This window comes from Phacochoerus africanus, chromosome X (assembly GCF_016906955.1).
Source record: "Phacochoerus africanus isolate WHEZ1 chromosome X, ROS_Pafr_v1, whole genome shotgun sequence".
NCBI classification, from domain to species: Eukaryota; Metazoa; Chordata; class Mammalia; order Artiodactyla; family Suidae; genus Phacochoerus; species Phacochoerus africanus.
This window is the reverse complement of record NC_062560.1, coordinates 58,043,705-58,056,251: the sequence shown is the minus strand read 5'-3', so window position 1 is coordinate 58,056,251 and position 12,547 is coordinate 58,043,705. Positions and strand designations below refer to the sequence as shown.

At 37.4% G+C, this 12,547-nt stretch overlaps 1 protein-coding gene and 1 pseudogene across 1 annotated transcript in view; both read right to left on the bottom strand.

The window, feature by feature from the left end:
• Positions 1-12,547, bottom strand: part of AR (androgen receptor) — a 194,866-nt gene that overhangs the window by 44,056 nt on the left and 138,263 nt on the right. The window contains exon 3 of the mRNA XM_047764936.1: positions 1,643-1,759. Coding sequence (XP_047620892.1) covers positions 1,643-1,759 — 117 coding nt within the window. The remainder of the gene's footprint in view (positions 1-1,642; positions 1,760-12,547) is intronic.
• LOC125119014 (uncharacterized) lies at positions 11,508-11,680 on the bottom strand (annotated as a pseudogene).

The following is a 12,547-nucleotide window of genomic DNA, read 5'->3' as shown; positions in this document are numbered from 1 at the left end:
ATTACCTGTATCAAAGTGGGCTTGCAACTCATATCAGTAGATGGAAAACTAATGGGTTCTCAAACTGGGAGCTCCCATCTCTTAGAGAGGGCTAAATAATTGAGAGTTGAGTGTATCAGAACCCTCAACATGGGGGGACAACACCCTCATGAATGTTGTTACAACATTCATATGGAGAACACCATCATTTTGTCAACTCCTTTATCACCTTTCCTAGCTGTCCTTCTGCACTATCCCTCCACCTCCAGTTCTGTTTCTTCCTCCCCACTGTATACCACAATTGTAGGATTTCTCTGGAGTAATCCAAGCAAAGAAAAACAAAGCTGGCTTTTATCAGATATTAATCTTATCTGCTGTAGTTGCCTGGAAAACCACTCACAGAGCATCGGCCTGCAGTGTCTAGGAGGACTAGACACTATTTGAGATGCTTCTGTTAAAACTGTCTCAAATTAAGTCTGGGTCAATTCAATTTTAGTACTTCAGTCTTTTTAAAGACTACTACTGGCCTGTGAGGAGGGGACAATACAGCTATCCACATGAAAACCCACACATGGTTAGAACATTAATTTCTATAAATATGCACATAGGAAGACAAGGTACTGAGCACCTTGTAAAAAGCCAATGATAACAAGTGCTCTAAATCAGCCTTGAGAGGGGGAGAGAAGAGGGCAGGATTCTAGGCACTTGGGTTTTCTAGGCTGATAATATGTAATCAGGTATGAGGCTATGGTTTTAGGCATTCAGAAAAAGGCTTGCCTTTCTTCAAATTTCCAAATCAAAGTAGACTAATGAGCTTGTTATATCATGAACGGTGCATCTTTTTGGAAGCAGCAGGTAGTAGAAGGGACCCTGGCACTGGGTATATGTAAACATGAAGAAATGAGGGATTTGAAGGGGTAAACTCTAAGTGTCAGCCAAACCTTTCTGAAATGGTGACAACAATCATGGTAGACACAGACTAGAGGACAGAGAGCATTATGATGGGGAATTGCCTTTAAAGAGCTGTATCTTCATTTCAGTCACAGAGCAGCAACTGAAAAAAAAATCCTTTTGGAAATGGTCAATAGATTTGCAAAGAAAAGAAAATGATTAAAAGGCCTGTTCGTCCCTGGGAGATGTGGAATAGGAAATTGGCTATGTTTGGCAGCCTAGTAATAGGCTCCAAAGAAAAGCAGATTCTCATTCCAGGTGGCCAGCCCCACTTCATAGGCAGTAGCTAACTGAAGGATACTGCTGGATGTTCAGGGCCAGCCTGTGCCTCGGTCATCCTGCACCTGTGATTGTTCTGAATTCCTTAGTTCTCTCATCCTAGCCACCATTTAACAACATAAGGCTAGTACCATTATGTTCCCTAGGAAACCCTTCATAGTCAAGTCCACACTCACTCACCCTCTCATGGGTCCTGATCCCTGCTCCACACCTCCTGTTCCTATGCTGAGCCCCACAGTGCGGTGTGGCATGGTTAAGGATAAAGAAAAGCTCCAGCTGGCTGATGGCTACGTTGGATATGAAGGGGTCAGCCTGTATCTAGAGCATGGCTGCCCTCCTTGGAAGCATCAAAGAGGAAAATCTGGTTTAAAGAGAGAATGAGAGAATGAGGAAAGTAAAGGGGGAAGGAGAAAGAGGAAGATAAGTATCGTACCTCCCAGTGTCATCCCTGCTTCATAGCATTTCCGGAGGCGACAAGATGGACAATTTTTCCTTCGGAATTTATCAATGGTGCAATCATTTCTGCTGGCACACAGGTACTTCTGTTTCCCTGGGGGAACAAATATAAGAGTAGACAGCCCTGTCAATGTGTTTACAGAATCTTTCTGGAAGTATTTCTAGTCAGAAAAGGTATGAAGATATATCCTGCCATATGAGAGAAGTGGATAGAGAATGATCCCAATTTGATCACAAAGAAGATAACTATTAAATCAGCCTGGTTTAATGTAATGTTATATTGTTTGGTTTTCATAGGTGATTTTCATAGGAATGAACAATTTGGGAGTTACTGATACCTCCTTTATTAGGATTACTCATTTTTCTTTTGTCTTTTTAGCTATTTCTTGGGCCGCTCCCGCAGCATATGGAGGTTCCCAGGCTAGGGGTCGAATCGGAGCTGTAGCCACCGGCCTACGCCAGAGCCACAGCAACGCGGGATCCGAGCCACGTCTGCAACCTACACCACAGCTCATGGCAACGCCGGATCCTTAACCCACTGAGCAAGGGCAGGGACCGAACCCGCAACCTCATGGTTCCTAGTCGGATTCGTTAACCACTGCGCCATGACAGGAACGCCCAGGATTACTCATTTTTAAACGATTTTTATTTTTCCATTATAGATGATTTACAGTGCTCTGTCAATTTTCTACTGTGCAACAAAGTGAGCCCATCACACCTATATATATATATATATATATATATATATATATATATATATATATATATATTATTTTTCTCACATTATCCTCCATCATGCTCCATCACAAGTGACTAGATATAGTTCCCAGTGCTATAGAGCAGGATCTCATTGCTTATCCGTCCCAACAGCAGTAGTTTGCATCTATTAACCCCAGATTCCCAGTCCATCCCACTTCCTCCCCCTTAGAAACCACAAGTTTTTAAATAGGATGCTCTTTACTAAAAGCCAAGAATGCCCATGAGAAAATTATTATGGAAATTGTCACTCCCTTAGCATGGCATAGCAGTGACTTGGACTCAGGCAATGTTCCCTCCTCCTGACTTCTGTAATCATGCTCAGGATCAAACTTGAACTAATAAGATGCTTCTTTTTCTTAATACAAGTACATACAAACCTTCTATAATATAGAAATCCATATGATTTTTAATTGTTTTAAAAATTCTAGTGATTATAATGACCCAAATCCTACAGGTTATAAAAATCAAACAGCAATAAAGCCTACTGTTTGGAAAGTGAATCACAGCAAATGAAAGTCCGTCCACTGAAGCTAGCAGAAGAAAATCAGCCATTGTCATGCACACCTGAAGTTGTGACAGATACACAGAAACATACAAACACAAACTCACCACATACATTCTCAGACTCAGATATACTTAGGATTATAGCTGTTCAAAGAAAAGACATGGAGGTCACTCAAAAACACATATTTTATTCAACATTTTGTCCCCTTGCTCCTAGCACAGGCCTGGCACAGAGTAGGCCATCAATAAACATTGACAAAATGAATACTCAAGTGGAACAGAGAGATCCAGAGGCATATATAGTCACAAGCAGAAATAGACAGTGATACATACCCTGACACTTGGAAACACATAGAACTTATGCTGGTGGCCCTGCCTCTAGCTGAGCTTGTGCATCCCCTCACCTCACCCCTTTCTTTCTGCAAGTCCTTTATATTTTTTCTCCCACTTACTCCCAGTTATTAATTTATGGGATAGGCTGAGATTTCTAGGAAGGCTTCTTTTGGCAGAGGAAGGATTTTTGTGGTATGGAAAAGGAATAAAAATTGAAGAGCAATTGCTATTTGATATCAGGGAAAAAAATAAATTTTGACATAACCCAGCTTTCCTCTCCATTCACTCAGCTTAAAGTATATATACCAGTCACAGAAAACTCACCTATTGTAGTTGGTTATTTTATATAGGAGATTCTGTGTAACCAAGTTAGAAAAATTTTCCTTTTATTTCCTCCCTTCCTCCCTCCTCCCCCTTTAACTTTCCTTTGTTAAAGGACTGGATTTGAAGGGATTGTTAAAAATCATCCTGGTACAATGCTCTCATTCCAAGCACGGGTTCTGGGGAAGTGATGTGCCTGATGGACACTGAAACAGGGGCCTCTGAAGGAAGAAAATTACTACTTAATAGGCATTTACTATGAACAAGGCCTGTGTGAAGGGGTTTACATATGCTATTCAAATGAACCACTTCAACAGTGCTTTGCGGTATGAACTATTATCACCTTCACTCACAGATGAAAAAATTAAGGCCACTAGGCCAGTATTCTTTCTACCATACCACAGAATTTTATGAGTATAAGTAGAACACATAACTTGCTAACAGCTTCTTTGTACAGCAAACTGAGGATGGTGCACAGAAAGGATGACTGCCATACAGCTTTTGGGTGTTGACTCCTAGAAGGGAAGTCCTATATCTAATTCCAGTGAGTTCATTTCCAGTGCTATGTATGTTCTAGAACTGGGACACCCCCACAGTATCAGTACTACTGCAGTCCTCAAGACTACAGGCATACCTTGGAGATATTGCAGGTGTGGATCCAGACCACGGCAATAAAGTTAATATGCCAATAAAGGGAGTCACATGAATTTTTGGTTTTCCAGTGCACATAAAGGTTATATTTACACTCTACTATATTATACACTTTTTATTGGAGTTCCCATTGTGGCTCAGCAGACACGAACCCAACTAGTATCCATTAGGATGCAGCCTTGCTCAGTGGGTTAAGGATCTGGCATTGCTGCAAGCTGTGGTGTAGGTCATGGATGCGAATTGGATCTGGCATCGCTGTGGCTGTGGCATAGGCTGGCAGCTGTAGCTCCGATTCGAACCCTAGCTCAGGAATTTCTGTATGCCACAGGTGAGGTCCTAAAAAGCAAATAAATAAATAAATTTAAACTATATATTGAATATAACCTATAGTAATAACAATAGATTAAAATATAAAATATAATAACGCAAATTTTTAAAAATCCTTCCAATTTGGTCAGCTTGCAAAAGTTAACAGCAATCAATCTTGTACAAATTAAGTATAACAGAGATTACTATATACCCTGTTATATAGCTGAAGCAAATGATGCTCATTAAGATGAAATTGACTTGCCTGCCACCATACTGTCTGTTTGCTCCATACTGTTGTTCATAAGGCTATGAATCTCACATATTAGAATTTTAAACACTGTTTGGTCACACCATCCCTAGTACTCCACACAAAGCTTGAATGCCCTCTGCAGCATTCTTATCTCACCCTTTCTTGACTTACAGCTCACTTAATTTCTGTACTCTGTTACAAGGCTCTTCTTTCCAGGAAACTCAGTATCTATATCCTTATAGCTCCGACTCATTGGGTCTAATTAGAAATACATAATCTTTGGTCTGTAAATGACTTCAAAAGCCTTCTGAAAATGTCCCAATGTGGTGCTTGTCTCCTCAGTTATGAAAATTGATGTAAGTTTTGAAGTGACATGCCCTAAGTCAGAGTAAATTGGTGGTAGAGTCAGCACAAAATCTGCCAAGTGCATCTAATGGAGAGATGGTGTAGATGGGCATAGTCTCAAGACTGGCCCTTTGAGGATTTTAAGGATCTCTGTTCATGTCTAGTAAGTGTATGGACCTGTGATTGCCTTCTCAGTTGACAAAATAAACATGTAAGTGGGATCTGGGTCTGCTACAAGATGGTCCTAGAAGGTCCTCTGTTCCCATGCTGTAGCCAAGGTGACAATAATTAACACAAAGAGCACAAACTCCTATCTCCTCCTCCTCAGATGTTAAAAATGTTACACCTGGCTCTTTGACACTGTTGACCTCTAACAACAAAATTATATCAACAACCTACAATCAGTCTCATAAAAAAGTGAACTCTCTGACAAAATACAAAAACCCTCTCCCATCTTGAAAGAGGTAAGTTCACACCCTAGAACTGCAAACAGATCACACATTTAAATTCTTGATAACTGTCTTAGAACAGTTCAAACTATGTACTCCTGTGAATGTCACATGAACTAACACGGGGTCCTCTATATGCTAGCGGGCTCTAAAATTATTGATTGGCCGATAGTGTTCTGCATCTTTCTTCATGGTTCTATTCTTCTATCATAAACCTTAAGTATGATTCAAAGCTCCAGCAGGTACAGAGGTCATGGGATAGCCTTCAGATATTTTCTCCAGAGACTCTCAATCTCAATTGTTTTTTGAGAGCCACGCTGGTGCTGCCATATAGTATTGAATTGAGGTCAATGTTTGGTTAGGTTTCTTTTAATTTTCTCATTGTGAAAAAGCCCATTTGAAGCAGAGAAGTTAAGTTAGGGGAGTTACCCACCATCCGTGGCACCGCATGATGTAAATGAGAAGAGGTTTGAGTTATCATCTTTATTATGCACCTATAGAGAAGACTGAAGAATGTAGAAATTCTCATAATTTTACAAATAGAATGTTAGTGCAGAGTTTATATGAACAAAACTAAAAAATCTTTATTGAGGTACAGAAGAGAAGACTGGAATTAAATGGAAAGATGTAGTGTTCCTGGATGGGAAGATGCAATACACAAGGGCACCTGTTGTTTTTTCCTTAATAAAATCTATAAGTTTAAGCCAACCCAAACAAAATCTTGAAAGAATAACCCCAAATTTTATCTAAAGGAATACAATGTGTGATATTGTCAAGATACTTTTGAAAAGGCAGAGTAGTGAGACTTTTCCTTCCAGACATTTAAAGTAATATAATGCCATAATAATTACAAGAGTTTGGTATTGACTCCAGCATAGACTGATCAGTGGAAGGGACCAGAAAAGCCAAAAACAACACTGCATGTGTAGTACATAACTCTAAATCAGTAAAGAAGGGATGATTTATTCACTAAATAGTGTCAGAACAACTGGATACTCATTTAGAAAAGATAATAAAGTTAAATTACTAGTTGAAACCAAAATAAAATCCAGATGGATTAAATACCTCGATGAAAAAAACCAAAAAGAAAAAGGAATTATTGACATATAGTTAGAAAGTGTAAGTGAACAGTTTTAAACTTTTGAAGGTACAAAAGAGATTTTTAAAACATTGACAACAAAGAAAACATGAGTGAAAATTATTATAGTCTTGACTAGAAAACATTTAAACTTTCTTATGTGAAAGAAGCATAATAATATTTAAAGATAACTACAAATTAAAAAGCACATATTGGTTTTAAGTATGGAAAAGAAGTGGTTAATTTCCTTGATATATAAAGATGAACTGTACAACAAAAAATGGGTAACAGATATGAAGAGGCAATTAAAAGAAAAAATACAAAAGATCAATAAGCACATGAAAATGGGGCAATTTCAATTTTATTAGTAATCATAGAAATACAAATTAAGACTTCATTTTCACAAGTAAGACTGGTAAGCAATACTAGTTGCCAGTTAAGAGGGATTGTTAGTGGGTAACTTTGCAATATATCTAAAAAAATTAAATTCATGTAACCTTCAATCAGTAACTGTACTTTTGGAACGTTTTATAAGAAAACAGTAAGTTAAGCACAAAAAGTAGTTCAATGCAGCATTATTTAAACAGTGAATACAGTGAACCCTCCATAGTCATGTGTTTCACATCTGCAGATTCAACCAACCATGGATCAGTATTTCAACTGTATTCATTCTGTTGCATCAATTTATTTTTATTATTTATTTATGTGTGTATTTGTTGTTCATAGTTTATCCCCTTTTTATTACACTATAACTGACATAAGGAATTATATTATTTTCAGGTGTACAACATAGTTATTCGATATTCATATACATTAGGATTTAAGCACCACGCTAAGTCTAGTAACCCTCTGTCACCATACAAAGTTATCACAATAGTTATCACTATTGATTATATTGCCTAGGCTGTACATCACATTCCAAGGACGCATTTTAAAGATAATTTTATTATAGTTGATTTCCAATGTTCTGTCAATTTCTTCTGTACAGTAAACTGACCCAGTTGTGTGTGTGTATATATATATATATATATATATATATGTATATATACACACACACACATATATATATATACATACATTATTTTCCTCATATCTTCCATCACGTTCCACCACAAGTGACTGAATATAGTTCCCTGTGCTATACAGAAAGACCTCATTGCTTATCCACTACAAATGCAGTAGTTTTCATGTACTAACCCCAAACTCTCAGTCTGTCCCACTCCCTCTCCCTCCACCGGACATTTATTTTGTAACTAAAGTTTGTACCTCTTAATCCCCTTCACCTATTTTGCCCAACATCTCACCCCCTTCCCCTCTGGTGAACATCAGTTTTTTCTCTATATTTATGAGTCTATTTTGTTTTGAGGTTTGTGTTTTAGAATCCACATATAAGTGAAATCATATGGTATTTATCTTTCTCTGTCTCACTTATTTCACTTAGCATAATATCTTCTAGATCTATCTATACTGTTACAAATGTCAACATTTCATTCTTCTTTATGGTCAAGTAACATTCCTATATATAACATTCCTATATATAACATTCCTATATATATATATAAAACATTCCTATACACACACACATCACATCTTCTTTATCCATTATTCTATTGATGTTCCCATATCTTTGCTATTTTATAAATAATGCTTAAGTGAACATAGGAGTACATGTATCTTTGTGTTTTTTTGTATTAGTGTTTCATCTTCTTTGGATAAATGCCCAGGAGTGGAATTGCTGATAGTATGTTAGTTCTATTTGTGTATTTTAATGGAACCTGCATATTGTTTTACACAGTGGCTGCACCAATTCACAATCCCATCAATAGTGCATGAGTGTTCCCTTTTCTCCACATTCTCTCCAACACTTGTTTTTTGTTGAAAGTTTGATGATAGTCATTTTGACAAGCATGAGGTGATATTTCACTGGGGTTTTGATTTTCATTTCTCTGACGATTAGTAATGTTGAACATTTTTTCATGTGCCTGTTGGCCATCTGTATGTCTTCTTTGGAGAAATGTTCTATTCAATTCTTCTGCTCATTTTATGATTTTTTTATATTGAGCTATGTAGGCTGTTTGTATATTTTTGGATATTAACCCCTTATCAGGCATATCATTTGAAAGTATCTTTTCCCATTCAGTAGGTTGCCTTTTGTGAATGGTTTCCTTCATTGTGCAAAAAGTTTTTTAGTTTGATGTAGTCTCATTTGTTTATTTTTGCTTTTGTTGCTTTTGCCTGAGGAGACAGATCCAAAAAAATAGTTTGCTAGGACTTATGTCAAGGAGCATACTGCCTTTGTTTTCTTCTAGGAGTTTTATGGTTTCAGTTTTATGCCATTTTATATAAGGAACTTGAGCATCTGCAGATTCTGGCATCCATGGGGGCTCCTGGAACCAACCCCCAGGGGATGCTAAGAGATGAGTATTGGAAAAGTTTAAATGTTCAACATTAGTAGAATGATTAAATGAATTATTCCATATTCATGAAAGGTAACACTGTGTAGTCAATGTCTTTATTAACTTGGAGGAATATACTATTTCATTAAAACAACAAAATGGTGTTATCAAACAACATATTTTATTGAACCCCACATGTAAAACCTAAGGCTTTAGAGAATACATACTCAAGTCATTTTTTTGTTGTTTTTCAGTGAACCTGTTTTTTTTTTTTTTTAACAAATGAAACATTACAGAGAGGCTATATGTGTGTGTGTGTATCTCAGATAAAAATTAAACCTAATATGCCTGAAGTAGGTATAGAAAACATAGAACTCCTGCCAGACATCTTTTTTTATCCCCTTGTCTGCAGCCTTATCATTGCAATACACCTTAGTGAAACTCTAGGGATTCCCCAGGGCTTTGAGGAAATGTTTAAAGACCTAGTGGTTTAATCCAACCCTCATATCTTCTATTTCTCAGACTAAGAAACTGAGACTCAAAGAATGGAAAAAAACCTTGCTTAAGGTCAAAGCATGAGTCAATGTCAAAACATAGACAAGAAACCATAAATCCTTATCCCTATTCTAGCAGTTTAGTGCTGTTTTCACATAAGATAATAGATATAAAATAACATAAATCATAAAGCATTATATAGATCTTACCCATTATTATTATTTAAATAATAAATGCCTTGAATATCAGAAGAGGCAAAGACCTCTGCAGAGATCATCTAGTCTAATGTTCTCAATTTTACAGATGAGGAAATCGAGATCCAGAAAGCAGAGTAGACCTGACCAAGATTAAACAATGAGTCAATGACAGTGATAGAACTAAAACTCAGGTTTCCTGCTATGTTCTTTGTACAATTGCCTTATTATTTCAAAATCATTTTCATATTAATCGTTTTGCTTAGTCTTTTTTTAAATTATTTATTATTATTTTTTCCCACTGTACAGCAAGGGGGTCAGGTTATCCTTACATGTATACATTACAATTACATTTTTCCCCCAGCCTTTCTTCTGTTGCAACATGAGTATCTAGACAAAGTTCTCAATGCTACTCAGCAGGATCTCCTTGTAAATCTATTCTAAGTTGCTTAGTCTTTTTTCAAAGTAAGGAGTGTATAGACCATTACCCTCAATTTATATATAAGGAAATCTGAGATACAGAGTGCCTAATGATACCAAAGAATACAATCCAGTTTCAATCCAGGCTACCATCTGCTTTCTATTGAGACACTATAACCAAGCAAATATTTTTTTGCCTCTCTTCTGGCTTATTTTCCCTGTGTTTTCTAAATCTGCCCACTGCCTCTTCATAGTGTCAAGGAAGAGTAACACTTGACTTCCCTAGGGAAAGCAATGGAGAGAGAAGATAATCCGTTGTGCTTTGGGTACCATTCCAGGGGCCTCTGAAGATGCTGATTCATTTAATTCTTGTCAAAATTCTCCCAGGCAGCTACTATTCCTATTTTAGAGCTGAGGAAAATAGGGTTCAGAGATACTGAGTGACTCACCTACCGTTACCAGATAAGCAGATCCACAAGACAGGTCTGTATGACCCGCTTGTCTTTGTGAATGTGGTATCTTTTCTCATAAGGGCCCTGACATTGTACTTAAAAGAAAGAGGTAGCACAGAATAGTAAAAGAGCACAGAGTAGGAAGGAGGAAGACCTGAGAATCTGGTGCCTGTTTCTAATTCTCTCTTGATCTTTCCTCCCTGATCTATAACTAGAAGGGTATGTGTTAGGCATTAAGAGAACAGTGGCACACTCAGTAACAGTGGCTCAGAGGTCTTCTATTCATGTTAGGATTTCTGCTGGGACTCTCAGAGTCCACCTGAGTGTTACTCAAGGAGGGCTGAAGCCAGTCTGCATGCCTATCTTGTTTTTCTAGTCTCAATTTTCTTGATTCTAAGGGCTTTCTCTAAAAAACAAAAATACTACCCTATAGAAAGAAAGAAGTAGCTAAGTGCCTCTCACCTGAGTGATCTACACAGACTGGAAGAAAACTAAGGCCTGTTTAGGCTCATGTATGCTATGGATATAACTTTCCCTGGGGCTGAGGTAGCCTAGAACCTCTGGATTAATCACTCAAGGACTCTCCTCTGTGAAAAGAAATACCAAGCGTTGTTGACTCCCAGTACATTTTTTTTTTCTCCTAGGATACTTCTTTGGGCCTGTGGAACAAACTTCACACTGCCAAAGGACAAGTCTTCTGTGAAAAGCACATAAGGTAGCTGAGTCCTTGTTATTCAAAGTATGGAACCATTCCCTGTTCCACTCACCCAGAAACCCAGATGGCAGTTAACTCAGTACTATGAATAGGCCCTAAGCCAGGCCCCTCAGCTAATGCTCTACAGGAAGCCTTCTTGGTTACAGAACCTTGATCTTTTATTTATTCTTTTGGCGTTATGATTAGCTCTAGTGGTGAGGACAGGAATCAAGCCAGACTCCTCTTCTTGGCTTTCTATACCTTCCACAATCTAATTCAAGCTCTATCAAATAGAAATATAAAGAGTGCTAGACTGATAAGAACAGATACTACACTTGATCTTAGCCAAAAGGCCGAGAAGTTGGTTTGGGATGGAAATCCTATAAAATTGGATTGTGATGATCATTGTACAACTATAAACGTAATAAATTCATTGAGCAATAAAAAAAAGATTACTAGACTGGCAGTTAGAATAGCAGGTATCAAATCTCAGCTCCAAATGGCCTCAGAAAAATCTGAGCCTTGATTACTCATATAAAAAAATGAAGATAAAATAATGCCATTGTCTACATCATAGATTTATAAAAACAAATTATAATGAATGCATGTGAAAGTGATTTATAAAAGGGAAAATATTAAATACTTTAGATGAGTTATGTATAATGTTACTGAGTCTATCTTCTACTTCCCTCCATGAGTAACCCTCTTATGACTATGATGCACTCCTCATTGGCCCTTGTCCTGGTCACAAATATTCCATACTCTGCTTCCTGTCTCCAAGACACACATACACATACACTTCTCTGTTAAAGAAAACCCTGCAATTTTCAGTTCTAGACTACATCCCCTAGCTACTGCCATTCATACAGCCTACTGCTTCAAGGGGATAGGAAGTAGAAGGTGAGGCTGACAAGTTAGATGACAGCTAGGTCATGAAGAACCTTGAATGCCATGCTATGCAGTTTAAGCCTAAACACAATGAAATATTTTAATACATCACTAAATTAAAACATAGAAGATGTTTAACAACTATCCTTGATGATGAAAGTACAATATTTGAGTATATATCTAATATGTTCCAAGCACTATTTTAGGCAAGTGAGGAAACAACTGTGAATAACACAGTCAAAAGCCTTGCCCTCAAGTTGGGTGATCTTTTGGTGGAAAAAGACAAGTAACAAATGAGTGATAAATAATAATTTTGCTATTTTCAGATGGTGCTACATATAATG